Source organism: Struthio camelus, chromosome 2 (assembly GCF_040807025.1).
Source record: "Struthio camelus isolate bStrCam1 chromosome 2, bStrCam1.hap1, whole genome shotgun sequence".
Classification (NCBI taxonomy): Eukaryota; Metazoa; Chordata; class Aves; order Struthioniformes; family Struthionidae; genus Struthio; species Struthio camelus.
Genome location: NC_090943.1, coordinates 50,589,342 through 50,607,657, shown reverse-complemented (window position 1 = coordinate 50,607,657; position 18,316 = coordinate 50,589,342). Strand labels below are relative to the sequence as shown.

Sequence of the window (18,316 nt, the reverse complement as noted above, 5' to 3'; positions counted from 1 at the left end):
AAAGTAAATAGAGATGTTTGTTGGTTAGAACCATTTTAATGTAGCTTCATGTTCCTGTGGTAGCAGTATAATGGCATAACAAAAGCCTGATGATAACTTCAGGTATTTCCACCTATACAAGAGAAGCTTGGTCTGTAGTTTGTTCTTGATGGGAGTGGCAGAAGTAAACAGCGCTAATATAAGCATACTAGAGTGTCGTGTGATGTTCTTCCACTAGTTCAAATCCTACTTGCAGTATGATTTGCCTATAAAGAAGGATGTAAACAGACCCAGACGACTTGTTCTAAAAGCTGTTTTAGGATAATCCATTATCCAATGTAGTAAGTGCTCCTCAGGACCTAAGGCAGAAAAGTTCATGTTTCCTTTAATGTAGATGACAAGTAGTTGTATATCAGTGTTTTTTGTGGGGGATGTTTTAGTGAAAATCTAGTGTGAGACTGACTTAGAGCAAACAATAGGTACGACTGCTTGCTAGTAGGCTTAGGACTGCTCCAACACTGAGAATTAACCTCCTCCTCAAAGCGAATGCACTGTCTGCCTGCCTCATGTCATGAGATTTATGCTGCCTTTCCATAGCTTTCATTGCACTCTGCGGGGATTGCCACTTTGACTATAACCTGGTAGCCCTTTGGAATGTGCTCAAATCCCTGCTCAAGACGTTTTTAGGGTGAACCGAGAATAGGAAATACGCAGAGTTAGAGGATCATGTATGTTGCTGTTGAAGTGTGTGCTTTTTTTGTTGTTTTCTGGTTTTTCCTCCAGCTATGAATATTTTTCAACTTTCAGTTCTTAATTGTTGATTACTACTTACAAAACCCCTTGCACTTTTACCTTCTGCCCATTTTTACCTTCTGCCCATGCAAGAGAACATGCTATTGTTCTTGAAATTTTTGATGATCTTGTCAAGCCTTGTTTACTTAGGGCAGAATGTTCTGATATTGCAGCTGAATTGTTAATGGATTAGCCTATCTGAAGTGTCAGGCAGCCCCCTCGAAGATTAGAGGACGTTATCCTTTTTTCTTTTAACAATTTAATTTTTTTAGCTTTCTAGATGAGGCTACATGAGTGATACTGATGAAAAGGTACTCCATCTCAAAGTATATCTATTCACCTAGACTTGTGTTAGTACCTGGGTGCTATAATTCTTTTTTTTATGCTGAATTCAACAGAGCTTAAAACCTCTAAGAGCATTTCTTTTTGTTTGTTTTTCTTGCAGGCAGATCCACGGTTTGTGTGGAATGGGCATCTTCTTAGAGAATTTGCTGCTCAACCAGAGGTAATGTCTGTGCAGTGGTTATATTGATACACTTTGTGCTAAAAGTGTACAGTGCTCTCCTATAGTTCTCTGTCTTATTTCAGGCAGTCAGAATCTGGCATAACTTGGTTATTCCTCTTCTTGATTAGCAAAAGTACTGTGTACGTAAGGTAAAACAGTTCAACGTGATAGCCTTTTGCTTTCTAGCTTCCAACTACACACCAGTGTCCTCAGTAGTACATAGTAAAGCTGACTCTTTGCAAGTGTCTGCGTTTGAAGGTACGGCGCTGATACCATGCTAAGAAATATTAACTCAAGTGGAAGTTACACTGCATGCCTCTCAAACTTTTTTGAGTCTAACTACTTGTTTATTCCTAGTATTTGCAGAATGTGGTTTGTCACTACTTCATGGTTTCAAATCATCTTTATTCATGGGTGCAGTTTAAAAACAGTTGTCTAGTGAATAGGCTGTGGAGCTGACTATTAAGAGTAAGACTGACATTTTAGAGTCTTCTGGTTTTTTGAAATGTGTACTAGTACAATATATGTTTATATTTGCTGGACGCAGTGAATTCAAAAATGCATGTCCAGGAGCCACAGCTATGTACATCAATGGCCAGGCTGATCTGAGCTCCTTCCTACCAGAGACTTTAGAGGCATGTTAAATTTCTTGAATTGCCTTCACTACAGCAACCTTTTCTCTTTATGGGTGCTTTCCATTTATCCAAGTGAATGAGACACAGTTTCTATTTCTGTCGCAGTAACCCGAGGAGACGTTTTACATGAGATAGCACTGTTCCAAAGTGTTGTATCGTGCAGTGTTTTTTGAAATGTGACGATCCGAGTTAACAAAGGGCTGTTGTGCGTACTCCAGAGGGAAGAAGGAAGCCTTGGGGCTGCCTGGGTAGATGGTTGGGATGGTGCTACACAAACTACGCTGGGGAGGTAGAGAAGCAGCGATGGGAACAGCAAAGATAAAGTCAAGTGTGGTTGGTTAGTAAAAACAGTAGTAGGAGGCAAAAGAGAGAAGCTCAAAAGGGAAATAACTGATATAAGGGGAAGTCTGACCTAATATTGACTAAAAGTAACTTGCTATAGTAACAGTTGTAGGTAACCAGACATGGAATTTCTGACATGGAAACTTTTAATTTTAAACTTTATGGAAAGACCAAGTAGTTCAGGTGTGACAGTATGGTAGAAACTGTAGAACAAGCACTTCAAGGATTATTCACATAGAATTCTTCCTACTGGAGACTTGTGTTGCTACTATCTGAGCTTACATCGTACTGTTGAGATACAGCAAATCCCGCAACAAAAGGTTTTCAATGTATTCTGGTTTATAAGTAGTGTGTTTGTAGAGGAATAAATGCCTTGTTTAGGACAAAGCAGCCTGTTCTTTGCCAAGGTCACTTAAGATTGCTTACAGAATTTCACTGCCCCCCTCCCCCCCCCCGTAAGGGTTACATATACTATTCTGTTTTTGTTGTGAACTTTTTTATCAGGGAGAATTACTGCATCTTAAAGAAGGATATCGAGTATATAAAACTATCTAAAAAATCCTAGACAAATCATAATTAGGTTATGTATCTCTCTTTGGCTACTAGTGTTTAATGTTTTAATTGTACTGTTCTATGTCTCTGTTTCAGATCCATAGGTTTGCTACGCCAGTGATGCATGGATGTATCCTTTTATGATGTAAAGCTCAGTGCTGAATTTGGTAGTCTAAGGCAAAAAGTTTGCTGATGAGAGTAAACTATACTGGCAACTATAACATAGAGCATAATGTCAGAGTTAGTTTGTAGTTTGTTCAGATATAAGAAAAACATGCATGTGAGCTATGAATGTTTCATGTTAACTCATTTGAATATTTTTCTACTTTTAAGGCTTAATTTGTTTCATCTTACAGGCATGATTTGCATGATTGTCTTTCAAGGCAGGTAAAGGTAAAGATGATTATGGCAAACACTTACATCAGTCTTGGTATTTTTTTTCATCTTGCTATAAGGATACCCTCAGTTAGTGTTTTCTGATTTCTAAATGAACACAGTGGTCTGTACTAGCTAACTACTAAGTAAATAATTCAAACAATTATTATCAAGGCCTTTGAATTTAAAATAAGGGAGAATAGTTTTAACTTGAAGGAGCGCTTGTGGATGTTCCTGTTGATGCACAGAAGGATGAGTTCTGCTAAAAGCTCCTTGGATGCTTCTCCTGGCTAGTTGCTTTTGCTACACCAACGCTTTACTTTGGGTAACAGTCTTTTTAGCAAAGCATTCATGAGTTTATTTTTGAGAAGGGAGGTATGCTTGCCAGTAAGTCTAATGCTCCCTGGAAGCATTGTTCTTCGTGCAGTGAGTGAGCAAAAGTAAGCCCCAGGCGCTCCTGAATTCGGAGCGTGAAAAGAGATAGCTAAGACTGGACAGAGTAACTCACACAGCGCTCCTCCTAGCTGCTCCATCACAAAGGCTGCTCAGGTAGCATGGTCAGGGAATGGTGTGCAGACTGGACCACTAATCCTGGGAGGACTACTATCGCTCGCAGACCTCCGGTCCGTCCTGCCATTTCATATAATGGAAAACGTGGTGGCAGTAGGTGAAGATGCAAGGAAAGATGGGAAAAGGGATCTGTCAAAATTACCCAATCTTATCTTGTGTTTGCAGCTCTTGCAGGGAAGAAGTTGGGTGGATTACAATTAGTAATTGGCAGACTGCAATTAACACCTTCCTCTGTCCTAGTTTCACTACATAAATAATTAGTATGAGTAATGTAGGTGTTGCTGTAATTCAAATACTACCAAGTGCCTTAGATAACCCATTCGCAAGAATTCTAAAAGATTGCATTTCTAGTGACGAAGCTGCTAGAGGTGCAGAGCCCTAAGCAGCACTGGAGTAGTGCCACTGGCAGTTATTTCAGTAAAATCAAAGACTTCTTTTTTCTGCTCTATAAATGTAAATATAATTTGTTCAACTATCTGGACTGGGGTCCTGGTCTTGCAGCGATGAGAAGTAATGGACTATTTTAGGTGACTGAGACTTTTAGCAATTAAAGGCTAAACTATTAATGTTTCCCTTTTTTTCAAAAAAAAAAAAAAAAAAAAAAAAGACCCATAAAACGGGACCTCTAACTCTTGCCTTGCGGTCTTGAAGAGTCAAATCCTTAGGAAGGGGAAGAAACTAATATTTACAATTGCTTGGGCTTTGTGATAGCTTTCCTTTCTTCCATTATTCTTCCAAGCTCACTAGTGCTCTAGTGAGCTTGAGATTCTAGTCATTGCTTCCAAAAAGAAGAGCTCATTTTTCTCTCCTTCCTTCCTTGACATAGGAGGAAACTAGAGTGTTGTCTGATTACAAATTTTTCTTATTATTCTTAAATATTCTGAAGGAAACTGCTATGAGACTGTAGGTTGGGCAGAATGCTGCTAAGCAGCTAAGTTTAGCAGTAACCTTTCTTATAGGACATTACTGGCTATACAAGTGTGTTAGGTTAAACGTTGTGGGTCTTGACAGTATTTTTCCAGGAAAGCAGAAGAATCCTTGAAGATTATTCTGCTTAAAAGACTTTTTTTTTTTTTTTTTTTAAAAGACTCTTAAAGATCCTAGTTCATGAATTCTGAGAACACTTTGGACTGTGCAGGGCCAACAGGTATTTTTCCTTGGCAAATTCTTAGCTTTTGGAATTATTTACAAACAGTGATGCAAACTCAGAAATAAACCAGGATGTTCCATGTATGCAGTCAGTGGGTTCTTTAGCATAGCTTAGATGCTTGCATGTGTAGCTTAGCAGCTTTAAGTCCTTTTGAGTCCTTGACAGAAAATACAGAACATAGATTTTCCTGTAAAATGTGCCACTTTGCTTTTAACCAACCATAGGACAATAAGTATCTTGACTTCAAAGAAAAGAACAGAGTGCAGCATGCCAGTACTGCAGCTTGTAGAATTACTCGTTTCAGTCTTGCGCTTATTGAAAAGTTGTGGATTTAGTCTGTTAGTGAAAAAGGATGAAAGTCTATGAATCTACCTGAAGAAGTTATTCTTGAGAAATGCCTTTTTAAAGACAACTTTAAACAGGACAGAACAAGACTTAAAAACTGAAAACAGTTGTTAATGACTTCTGCTTGTTCATTGCTTAAGCTTGGTCCTGGATTATGGTGTATCCACCGTTTTGGGTACCTCGTCTGAGCGAAAAAGCATACTTGGATAAAAAGCTCCCACTGGAGACTTTCAAGGAGGCTGCCTACACAGAGGCCGAATTTGGCCTACAGAAATTAGAGATTCCTTTTATGAGCATACAGGTTGAGACATTTGTGTTTTGAGATAAGAAAACAGTAGGCCTTGAAGAAGCAAGGAAAGCACTCAAAGAAGAGGTCCAAAAACAGCTTAAGGCATGCTCTTGCTTTTGGGATAAGGATTTGAAACCCAGTCTGCATTACTGCTAGTCCTGCAATCTGTAAATGTGATGTATGCTGCACTTAAGAGCAAAGCTTCAACAGTGCAAGATATTCACTCTTCTGAAAGCCTAGAGAAAGGAGTATTCTTTTTAATAAAAAGCAATGGGGGCAAGAATCCATTAAGGTAGTTCAATTAAAATTTTGAACGAGATAAAAGGACTGATCTCTGAAGTTCTGTTCAGTGTTCAAGATGTGCACAGGACCATGAAACCAGATTAATATTCTGTAGAGTCCTGTTTTGTTGAAATTATAGCAGTTTTATTTTTGTTGTCAGTGACAGTCCCTGTACCTTGTCTTTTGTGTTGCACATGCTGATCCTAATATTAAGTTACTTTCTCTTTAAGTTTTAACTGTACTGATGTGGTAAATGTTTACAGTTTTCTTTGAATGTGGCCGTTTGGTTCCTTGGTCTTTTCTCTGTGTGTGTAAATATGTGTGTGTGCATCTTTATATACACGCACACACAAAGACAAGTTGTGTTTTTTTTCCTTAGTGTATTGTTCATCAGTTATCACGATGCACTCTTGTTCTATTAATGGGAAGTGTTTTGACTGGCTGCTTGTTTCCAGGAGAAGCTGTTTCAGAGCTGGTGTACGCTACTATGTAAGAGGTAAGCTACCAAATTATTTAACTTACATTGCTGGAATTTGGCATCATTTGTATGTGACTTATGTTTAAGATAAATTGCTAGTATAATGATTTTAACAGAAAATACTTAAAACAGTAGTTTGTGTCAAGAGGTCCTTGTTTCAAAGAAAATAGTAGGAACCTGTATGATGAACTGAAGTGTGTCGGTATTTATTAAACTGACTTTTCTTTATTCCTTCTAGAGAGAATTGAAAATGTTTTGTAGGCTGGCATTTTTATTGCTTTCCAGTTTTGATTGGAGTTGATTGCAAATGTCTAACAGCTCTTTTGGACCAGCAGTGAATTCAGCTATGAGCTTTGCTGGAGCTAGGAGGAGGGGAAACTGAACAGCAGTCTTCTCTGATTATTTAGTTCTCAGCCTGAAACAAATTAGTTAGACTTAGTTTTTTTTGTGTGTTAGCCCCAGCCAGCATGCATGCTTTTGACAGTACCACTCTATTTCCCCAGTACCATTGCTGCTGAAACGTGGATACTGCAGTGTGAAAACATTCATATCTTATTTTGCATTGAAACTACTCAGTTTCTCAGACTATAATTATCAAAGTGTTCTTGAATTTATAGCCTTTGCTGTGCACAACTGTGCTTCTTCAGCAAGTTGAATTTGGCACAGATAATGTTAAACTTCTGCCAAAGGCTTGTTTAATTTACCATCTTTTGACAACTGTGTGGTATTTTCTTGCTTTGAGTACTTGGAAAGGAGGGATGGGAAACCTTTTGCTGATATCCTGTTGTTGTTCTGTGGCCAGTCTGAGCTGGATAACAAGTCCCCCCCCCCCCCCTCGCTCTGTTACCTACTTAGGTATTGATTCAGAAGGACATGCAGCTAATTTTGTTGAAACAGAACAAATTGTGCATTACAAGGGGAGCAAAGCATCATTTGTTCAGGTAAGATCAGTATAATGAACTGCTGACTAGCTGAAGTTTTTTGGTTGGTTGTCTTTTTGTCTTGCAATGCTGTGCTGATCTGCAATTGGTCAAGTTGGAGCATATGCAAAAAGGGAGCGTTCCAACTAAACCCGTCTTTTTTTTGTCAAGTGTGTTTGTAAGACCTATTGTCTCAAACTATTTCCATTCTCTTGCAGACCCGTGGATCAATTCCTTTTTTCTGGTCTCAAAGACCAAACCTCAAATATAAACCAAAGCCACAGATCAGCAAGTCAGTAAATCATGTATGTGACTGCTCATTGCATTTTTGGGGATATAATATATTTATGGGATTATGTGGATATGAAGGGGTGACAAACTGTAATCAGAAGAGTCAAAGCAGTACGAGGTTGAAGTTTATTGTTAAACGGTAGCAACAAGAAGCCTTTGTATTCCTTGAGACTTGAGTTCAGATTCTGAAAAAAATCCAAGTGTGAATGAGTGTAGTTTCTCTCTGGTTCTTGTTTGTAGTAGTTCTTGTAGTGGCACACTATTGAGCATATGCAGATTGTTTAAGGAGAGCTGAATGGACTTGGGGATAAAAGTAGAAATGTATTAGCACAGTAAAGAACAATAAACACTTCATTGGCTATAAAAGTGCCTGTGCTATTTCATCAAAGGAGTGATTAGAGATTTTTCATAAAGTGCAGGTCTTAATAGTAGAGCATAAATGTATCATCACCTTTTTTCTTTTTCTAGATGGATGGCTTCCAAAGACATTTTGACTCACAAATAATTAGTTATGGAAAGCAAATGATTGTTAACTTGGTATGCATTCATATGTTTTTCTTGAGAAAGCTGTTCTTTCAAGCAGGCTTGCAAGTAACACTATCTGTTTTTTCCCTCATAGGTTAACCAGAAGGGTTCAGAGAAGCCTCTTGAGCAAACGTTTGCAAAAATGGTGAACAGCATGGCAAATGGAATGGTCAGGTGTGTATGTGTAGTGGAATGATACATTCCTGTGTTAAAAGTTGGGTGTTGCCTCTGAGACCCACAAAAACTGATCACAGTGCTTCGAGGCCTTGAACAAAATACCTGATTTGTTTCGGAATTGTATTTCTTAGGAAGTAACCTGCATATGACCAATGCCCCTACCTCAGAGTTTCCATTCTAAACAGAAGTAAGCCTGTGAAGAGAAGATGGAGCAAAGAGAAGAGCCAGGCGGAATAAAGAAGGGATGTTGAGGGTCATGATGATGCCATGTAGTTTTGGAATAATAGTATGCTGGAAATACAAAAGACTGAGACTGTTTTCACGAAAGAGAAATCGGACCCCGTAGGTCTAGTTTCTGGTAGAAAGGGTTGTTCTCATTGCTGAGTTAGTAAGGGAGTGCTAAGTGTGGGCAAACGGTATTGGAGATAGAGGAGAGGGAAGCATGTAATTTAAATATGTGGACCTCAGAGCAAATGGGCTTGCTTTGCCTGATTTCCGTAGGGAGGGTAAAACTCCCACAGATCCATATCTCTGTCTTTTCCTTGAGTTTGCTGTGTGATGGTGGTGTTCATCTCATACACGTCCAAGGACAAAATCCTACCTTTTATGCTTAAAGGCGTATGGTGTCTGTGGGGAGAGTGTGTGGTTTTTTTTTTTTTTTGAATATACAACCACTTCTGAGGAGAGTTCTTCCACCACCCTTATCTCTAGGCTGGTATTGATATCTTAAAGATGTACAGAGCTTGTGGGATTATATGCATCTCTGATACAGCTATAAAATCATCTAGTGGAAACATGCTAAAATTCTTTTAGGTTGTGGGGCTTTTTTATTAGCCATGTTTACTGCTCTGTGTCTGTTTAAAATAGGACTAGCAAAATTTGTCTTAATGCTGCCAAAGTTGTCCTGTGTTTTTGGGGAGGGGAGTGGGCTGCGTGTTAATTTTGGTGGCGTTTACTTGCCAGGCTAAATAATTTGAGTCTTCGATGCATATATGCCATCCTTCCTCAGACAAATAGTCTTGAAAGCTTGGCAAACAATAACTTCTGGGTTACAAGTACTTCAGGGCAGGAATTTCATTTGCAGTGAATTGCAGGGCATGTTTATATATGTAAGCTGAATGAGATACCATTCACCTAGAGCAATTTTTGCCAGAAATGAATTGGCTGTTAAAATCTTGTTCCCTATCAGTAGCTGTTGGATTTTCTTATGGCCCATTTGGATTTTCTGATGGCCCTTATAGCTCAGTTGTTCAAACAGAACTTGTCTCAAGTTCTAGAGAGCCATCAAAGGGGGTTATGCTGCATGCCAGAGAAGAATGTTGCATTTTAATGCCTGACTCTCTTTGAAAGACGACTGACACGTCCAAGATGCTGCCCCTCAGGGAGGGGAGGGTGGCAGAATCCTGGTGGACAAGCAGAAATGAAATTGGATGCATTTCCCCCTCTGTGCTTTTCTGGTTGGGGGGGGGGGGGGGAATATTAGCCAGAACTTAGAATGAATAACTTGGAACTGAATGGCTGCTTCCTCAGACTAGTGGCGTCATGTAAAGAAATGTAAAAGCTGTCATCATGCACACTAAGCGCACAATCTCAGGAAAATTACAGCGCACTGATAAAAATCCACTGATATCTGCTGGAAGCCCCCTCTAAAGAAGGGAGGGGGGAAACCCTCTGTCACTGCCTTCTCTGCAGTGCCATCAGCTCTTCCCTGGTGGTTTGGTTTTTTTTTTTTTTTTTTTTTTTTTGAGATCTTTACTGTAGAATGTCTGTAACTTTAAAAGATGCTTCTCTCTAAATAGATATATAGCATTTGACTTCCATAAAGAGTGCAGTCGAATGAGGTGGGATCGACTTCAAATCTTGATGGATCAATTGGCAGAGCAGCAAGATGAATTTAGGTAAGGTGGTGGTTGCTCAGCAGATCTCAAGTAGTTCTGTACTATTAAAATGAGACCACTTTCTTACAGCTTCTGTTGTCTTGAGTTAAAGCATGCTAAAACAGACTCTTAATCTTTCACAAAGTAAATATTCATATGCCTTAGTACTTGCAAATTTATGATCTCTTGCTGGTATCAGCCACAACCAAGTCTCTTAACCTTGCGCCTGAAACATAGACCCCTTTTCCTATATTAATAGAATGGTTCCAAGAATCATGGCAACCCCATGTTGCTACTCAGGAACTGACTTTCTATCTTTTGGTAAAAGTTTAGATGAAGAACTAAGTGTGCACACAACTGAAGTTATAAAAACTGCATATCTCCTTAGGTGATAGTTTTTCATCCAAGAGTAATTCCCTGTGTTGGTGGCAGCAATCTGTTCTGCATTGTGGTGCCAAACACTTTTAGGTCTCTAACACTCGTTTGTGGTGCCAAACCTTGGTGCTAGAACTAATTGTTAGTCCTTGCTGACTTAAGTAATCCCCAAAGAAACAAACTATCATGTTTCTTTTTGCTCATAAAAGTAGACTAAAAGTCAATATCAGCTTAAGTTTTTGTTTCACCCTGTGAGTGGGTTGCTTTAAGCACTTCTTGATCTCTGCTACTTGTGAATAGTGAATACAGTCTCCCCTACCACCAAAAAGAGCCCAAAAAACACCCCAAAAGCAGAAGAATGAAGCGTTCATGAGTCAGTTTAAAGAAGGAGACCTAAGTACTTAGGTTTCCTATATGGCAAGGATCCTTTATTCTTGGAATGAATACTGAGAACCATCTCACTTGTTTACTGTCTACTGCCATTGTAAACTTAAAACAGAACCAAGTTTTCTTCAAAAGAAAAATAGAGGTGTCAAAACAAGATACAAAAGCAAAGGTTCCTTTTCAAGATTAAGTTGGCTATACCTTGCCTTGTTTTGTTTAGAGTGGCCATTATTTAAATAGGACCAGGAAAGTCTGAAAATAGTCCTGCAGACCTGAGACAACTAAACAGCTTTATTTGCTAAAGACTGAATCCACACATCATTTCTGCCGGATCTTTTATAGCTGGCTTGCTGGTTTTCTTATTCTTAAATTTTAATTTTATTTGTTTTAGAGGAGTTACAGGAGACTGGTCACTTAAGCTAGGTTATTAACGAGATACTTCCGCTTTTCAATTACACATTAACTGTCCTGGTATCAGTTCTAGGCCAGACTTGAGAGAGGAGGGAAAATCAAGTTTCCATTAGTGTTATTGTCTCCTTGATTCATTTGACCATATAAAACATGGTTTAACAAAACTCATTCTCCAAGAATGAGACCAGGTCTTGTTAACACAAGTTTAATCAAAGTGCCTATGCTGTTGTAAGGCTCTTGATCTAATATGGCATGACTTCTTAGAATGACTTTTTTATCTTGAGATGCTACACAATTATAGAGGATAATGTGCTAGACCAAATTCAGAGTTCATAACTACATAACAGAGTAACTTATTCTAGAGAATATGATCTGTAAATCTTTAGGCAACTGGAACTCTTAAGTTTAATGCTATGGTAGAAGGGTTAGTACAGTTCTGTTCCATTCATATAATCAACTAATAACTTGATCTCCCTATTTGTTTTGCCAGCTCAGGTACCAGAATATTTGCATGCAATTCAGTATTTAAAATTTGAGCTGTTTTTAGTATTACTGGAGAAATGCCTGGTTTAGCTGATCTTAAAAAGATTGAGGTGATGTTGAGCATATGCAGCTGCAAGGGCAGGGGGAATGCATTTCCCCCAGATGTTCATGTAACACGGGGGAAAAAAATTAAGAAGTATCAGTAACAGATTTTTAGTTGTGACCTACAAGATTTGAATGCCATTCTAGAGGAAGTATGACTACCAACATATATGGCTATATAGAGGTGACTGGACTGAAGCTGGTGACCAGGTGTTTATCTGGTTACTTCTGCTTTACGCTCTGATCTTTAACTGTGGAGCTGAAAAACATAAATTTAAGTAACTGATGTTGCAACAGAGGCTGCCTTTCTTCCCCGTGACACATAGTTCACTTTTGCTGTCTGGCTATCTAAATAACAATAGTGAGTTCTGCTTTGAGAAAACTAAATGTTCGTATCCCAGTGCCACTTTTCAGTGCCTTTGTGAGGAAAAGAGTGATGGGGAAAGAATTCAGGGAGGCATCACTCTTCAAAGGCATAGCAAATAACTCACCATACACTCAAGAGAACTGCATTTTCTGGCTGCTAGAATATGTGCTTGTGGAAAACATGTACTTTATATTGACTGTTATCTACCAATACTTAGATGGATTGTATGTGTTAGTTATTTTCTAGTTGATTCCGATGGCAAAATTGTGACTCAGCAGGAAGGAATATTCCGTAGTAACTGCATGGACTGCCTTGATCGCACTAATGTCATCCAGAGCTTGTTAGCACGCCGATCTCTTCAAGCCCAGCTTCAGGTCAGTATGTGACTCTGCTGTTTGGTCAGCAAGTTGTAAGAGGAAGGCTTTCTGTTTGGAACTGAAAAGTAATACTTCAGTAAGAGCTTGCATACTTGAGTTGCTGTAATACTTAGTCTTGTTTGAAATCCGTTGGCCAGATTCTAGTTCCATGAATGTAACTCTTTTTGAAAGCAAATCCTAATTTTTTTAATAAATTTCTAGTGAGCTGCAATATGCTTTCTGTTTTAGAGGCTAGGTGTCCTGCATGTTGGACAGAGAATTGAAGAGCAAGCAGACTTTGAGAAAATCTACAAAAATGGTAGGCTCTTTAGAGTTTAAACAGTCTCTTTTTTGAAATAGAGTGTGTAACCTCCTTAATTTTTTTTTTTAACACTTTCCTGTTTACAGCATGGGCTGATAATGCTAATGCTTGTGCCAAACAGTATGCTGGAACTGGTGCCTTAAAGACAGATTACACGAGGCAAGTCGGAATTTTCCTGTAATGGCTTTCTGTTTTTGTACATGTTTGAAGATTTCTTTAAGTCTTCATATCTGACTAGATCTATTTTGGGCTCATCCTGTTAATTAGTTTTGCAATAGTTCAGCTGATAAAATGAGACTAAAATCTACAGAATAGTATTATTATTCACTGTAATTTTAAAGAAAGGACAATCTGGAAATCATGAAAGTTGGGCCCATTCGAGATACACTTGTGTTGTGGGAGGGGTTAAGTCTGTATGGTAATAATGCCAAGGCAGCACTGGATAAGTGTATTTTCATGTAGGTATGCATTAAACTTAGCGTACTTTTGAATGATAAAAGAATTATAAATCTGAAATTCTCTTCTTGAGTTTATAATTGTATTATAAGTGTTTTTCAAAACTTCTTTTTACAGAACTGGAAAAAGAACTCAGTGGGGCTTAATTATGGATGGCTGGAACTCATTAATACGTTACTACAAAAATAACTTTTCTGATGGATTTAGACAAGTAAGTTGAACTTCTAACTATGGGGAAATATATTTAAACATTGCTGTGCATTGTAAATTCTTGTGGGTTTTATTTATTTATTTATTTATTTTTTTCTCCAGGATGCTATTGATCTCTTTCTTGGTAATTATTCAGTGGATGAAGTAGAACCTGCTAGTCCTCTACATGTCAAGAAAGATTGGAAGTTCTTAGCTGTGAGTATGGAGATTTGGCTCATGCTTGGAGAAACAGATGTAACCTTTTAGTTACTTGCTTCAGTAAGACTTAAGTAGAAATTGTCTGTTTAGTAATGGAGCGTCCCTATAATCCGGTTATGTTTCTATGATACCCGCTTATAGGACTAAACCCAGACTGTTCCCTTGACAGAAAATGGAGTGTCCTTGAGGTATTGAAAAACTGCTTGCTTTTTTTAAATCTGCTTCATCAAGTGGAAAGGGAGAAATTCTGCAGGAGGAAACAGTTGTTGATGGGGACTAGTAGAAGAAGCTTGTGAAGATCTCATCTTCTACTTCATACAGAAGCGTAGAGTGTAACATGAAGAAATCTTAATTTTTTTGCCGTCCTCCCCCGTGTATATCATGTAGTGAAATGGGGTGGGGATATTAGAGGTTGAATTGGTGGTTCATGTATTTATATTTAAAAAAAAAAAGTTCACCCCTCTTCTAATATAATAGAAGATACATTTTTAGTTCTGAACTTATTATTGAACACACCTTTACAAGTTTTAAGTCATCCAAAATTTTACACTTGTACTTCAATAATTGAAGTAACCTTATTGCAAGACAAGTAAATAGCTTTGCAGCACAACCAATCTTAAAGGATATTAAGTAATACATGTTCTATTATATCATGTAATTATTCTTTTTCTCTTTCTTCAGTTACCGATTATTATGGTGGTTGCTTTCTCTATGTGCATTATTTGTTTGCTAATGGCTGGTAAGTCACTATTTAGTTTGACTTCACAAAATTAGCTTGCTTGTATATTGTTTTTTGTTTGTTTCTTTTAATAAATGGGTGTTAGAAACTATTTAGTATATATTTGCTTGCCTCTCAGTCATACTAAAAGGTCTCCAAGCATGGCTCTGGAGACTGAGGGTCAGCACTACGTCATTAATGTGAAAAACCTGAGGTACTATAGAAAATGAAGCTAAAATTAGTAGAAGTAATTTAGGTGTCATTTAATTGCCCCAACATTTAGTCGGTTGCACTTCAGTTGGATGTCTGGCTTTGCTATAGGCTGGATGAATCCCTTCACAAATACCTACCTAATTCTGAGCAGAAAGTCAATCCAGATAAGGCAGATGTTGGTGTAAGCTTGGTCTGAAAGAAGCCCCCCTTGATCTAAATCCATGTGACAAATTGTGGAGTTCTCGCCTTTTGCCTTTGCCTTGAATTTTATAACATGAGTGCCAATGGAGTACTTGACTCCGTGACCTCTGTAGCTGTGTTTAAAGTGCTGTTGGAGTTGTGTGTGGCAAACAGCAGAATGCTAGCTTAAGAACAAATAATTGTGGCTTGTCAACCTCTAGGAGAGGAGGTATGACATAGTATAACAAAAGACCCTAGTACCTGTGGACGTGCTTTCAACTTCAACGTTTGATGGCAGATCTCTGTGGGAGGGCTTGGGCAACTATTTTGCTTTTGTATTAAAATACTCTTATAGGTAATGAGAGATAATGACATGAAGTGTTTATCGACTCTCAACAGGTGATACATGGACTGAGACATTGGCCTATGTACTGTTCTGGGGAAGTGCAAGCTTTGGAACTTTTGCTATCATCCTTTACAACGGCAAGGATTTTGTAGATGCACCCAAACTGGTCCAGAAAGAGAAGATGGACTGAATTTGTGTGTGTGGAAAGCGGCTTGGTACAGAGGATTCCTCAAGCCACACCTGGAGTCTCTACTGACCTGCTTTCCACACCAAATAGTGGTCTTTTTAACGTTCATCCTTGGCAGCACGGGGAGAAAGTGAATCGTCGTCTTTCGTGGTAGCTTTCAGCTGAGATCTGACTCTACAGTCTTGGTTGCAGTGATCTTTGGAATGTTGCATTAGTGGAGGAGGCTCCACCCTTACCAAGATAATTCAAAGATGAAAGCCAGCTTTGTGGCGTCTGGAGTGTTACAAGATATAAATGGACTGCGTAAGTTCGCAGTCCACCTGGGTAGTCTCATCTGAATTTTTGATCTCTGGTTTGACAGGAGAGAGCCCTCATTCTGTTCATGTGTCAACCTATCCAGGTGTTGGAGTATTATTAATAGAGGGGTCTAATCATGTTCTTTGAGCAATATGGCTTAATAGCAGTAACTTGTTCTTAGATTTACAGCTGGATTACATTTGTTAAAGTCCACGTTAAGGAGTCTTTTTGTGCATATTTATGTATTTTTCACTAAACATAAAGGATTGTTGAATCCTAATGCTTCTCCTCTAAAATAAGCTTTGCACCCTGTCTTATCTAGGACTGATGCAATATTCTACTAATCATTGTTTGGGTGAAAGGACAGTGTATTTGGATGCTTCTGAAATTGCAAATGTCTTGCACTGTTTCAATACTGCAGTCTTTAGATGATGATTCATTAGTTAGTGAGTTAAAATATATAACCTTCTTTCTAAAGACGTAAATGAAATCAAAGAATGTAGACTCCTCTGCAGTGTTTATTGAACCCTCCTTATGCTAAAGGTCCAAAGTACACCATTATTTTAAGAACGGTCACAAGATTAAAAAAAATGAACTTCATATTATTTTGCTAGTCAGCTGCTTCTATATTTTTTGGTTATGTTAGAATAATTTATGGAAGAAGGAGTAACAACCTGAGGAGAAAAGCGTTAGGCAAAACCCCATGTTTGCACTTGGGAGCAACAGCTTGCTTTTCGTGCATGATGTTGTAACACACTCTTAAAAACAAAAACAAGAAACTAAGCTACAAAATAACTTGTGCTGGTTAACCATGAATGTGTGTCTTTAAACTTAGTGCTTCCAAGCTGTATAAAAATAAGTAATCCTAATCAAGGACCAATTTTAAACTATTTTGTCACTTATTTTATATGGTTTGTTCAAAACCAGACGTGAAACTTGCTTTGGGCGCTGTGCATTGTTTAATATTTCCTGTAAGTACAGCTGTATATTCGGATTGCGGTTATAAAGCTTAAATGGGGAGAAGGGAGAAACATGTAGAATACTAGGGCTAGCACAGTTCTCACTGTTGAAGCGAGAACACAAAACACTGATACTGCAGTGTTTCATTGTGTTATGACTGAAAATATGTACAGATTTTTGCAATTGTTAACTGTTCATTTTAACCTTGAATGTTTCTGGAGGCCTCTCTGGGTTTTGTTTAAAGGTAATCTGTTCATAAGCACTAGTAATTGCAAAGTATCTGTTTGCTTTTAGATGCTGTAATGGAAATACCAGTTGAGACAGTTAACTGGAAAATCCTCTAACTTAAAATTTTCAAACATGAACTCCATAATGGATATAAAGTATAAGAACATCATAGACTATCTAAAAGTACTGTTTTGGGGGGTTTGGGTATTTTTTCTTTTTTAAATGGCTCACTGGCAGGTGGCATTTGAAACTTGGTTCAGTTGTCTTGCAGTCTGTAACTAGATATCTGCGTCTTCGGTGAAGAACCCGTTGCAACAAAGACCAAACTTGAATTGCTAGTATAAACACGTTGTAAGACATAGACTAACGTAGGTTTTCAAAGTTGGAGGGCATCTGTATTTCAGTGCTTTGCAAAGAGTCTGTATTTCTAAAGTCACAAATGGTGTACTCATAAATGACAATAAAATGTCCAACTTTTCTATATACTGTCAGTTGTGTTTTGTGCTTTGAGTGGACTTTTTCCAAATGGTTCAAGGTCTTTTTCCACCAGAAAGATGCTTCCGATTTGTTGCGGTTCATAGCAGGTAAATATCCTGCTGTTTCTGTGCTTAAATATTGACGATCTTGCACTGAGCACCAAGCATTTTCATTAGCATCGTGTTCTGCTCTTCCGTGCCAATTCTGGATCTTACATTTCTGAGAACTGTTACGGGTGGATTTTTCTTGAGATTAAGCGCAAGCCTCACCTCTTCTCAGTGTTCAAGGCTCTCGTACTTTCCCAACACTAGTTTGGTGGGTTGTTTTGTTGTATTGGGTTGTTTTTTTTTTTGTGTGGACAATAATAGCCCCTCAAAGTGAAAATTCAAGTCACTATCCTTTTTCCTTCCCTCACTGCAGATAGGCATGAGGGTTTTTTTTTTTAAGTCTGTTTTTTCATGCTTGTGTTGCAGTTTGCTAGAGCAACCCGCTGGCCTGTTGGAAACAGTCAAATGCACTTGTCTAAATGCAGAGGTTCTGAACAAGCTGTTTCTGAATGACTAATGAAATAATAGTTTGAGTGTAGTGTTGACATTTTAAATAGGATCAAGCTTCACTAGATGACTAGGTGTGCACAATCATATAAGATGATTGCTAGTAAAATTGTATACTGGTATAACAAAATTGGTCCTGAAGCCATTAGTTGAAAGAACTTGTTTTTTTTTCTTTTTAAACTTTGTCATCTTTTGTGGGGGGAGAGGGGTAGACTTTTAAGTTTAGAGCAGCTTTACTGGGAAGCAACTTGGGAAAATACTGAAATAATTGCCTGAAAGGTAAGGCAAATGTAGTGGCAGAGCTCCGTGCCCTACAAGTAGGGTTGGTTGGCCCAGAACAAAATGTGAAGTTCAGCAGCATTTGTTTGTGAATCTACTTCCATCTGGCTCTTTTTTTTTTTTAAATCT

At 38.3% G+C, this 18,316-nt stretch overlaps 1 protein-coding gene across 5 annotated transcripts in view; it reads left to right on the top strand.

Moving 5' to 3' along the window:
* The window catches only part of SACM1L (SAC1 like phosphatidylinositide phosphatase), a 31,586-nt gene extending 14,228 nt beyond the window's left edge, over positions 1–17,358 (top strand). For all 5 annotated transcript variants that reach the window (XM_068935647.1, XM_068935648.1, XM_068935651.1 and 2 more), the window contains 15 exons: positions 1,217–1,276; positions 2,902–2,935; positions 6,211–6,312; positions 7,150–7,235; positions 7,433–7,519; positions 7,974–8,042; positions 8,125–8,204; positions 10,007–10,105; positions 12,442–12,580; positions 12,812–12,881; positions 12,971–13,043; positions 13,458–13,551; positions 13,653–13,745; positions 14,430–14,487; positions 15,259–17,358. In XM_068935647.1, coding sequence (XP_068791748.1) covers positions 1,217–1,276; positions 2,902–2,935; positions 6,211–6,312; positions 7,150–7,235; positions 7,433–7,519; positions 7,974–8,042; positions 8,125–8,204; positions 10,007–10,105; positions 12,442–12,580; positions 12,812–12,881; positions 12,971–13,043; positions 13,458–13,551; positions 13,653–13,745; positions 14,430–14,487; positions 15,259–15,395 — 1,281 coding nt within the window. In that variant the 3' untranslated portion in view covers positions 15,396–17,358. The remainder of the gene's footprint in view (positions 1–1,216; positions 1,277–2,901; positions 2,936–6,210; positions 6,313–7,149; positions 7,236–7,432; positions 7,520–7,973; positions 8,043–8,124; positions 8,205–10,006; positions 10,106–12,441; positions 12,581–12,811; positions 12,882–12,970; positions 13,044–13,457; positions 13,552–13,652; positions 13,746–14,429; positions 14,488–15,258) is intronic.
* Positions 17,359–18,316: the final 958 nt, after the last annotated feature.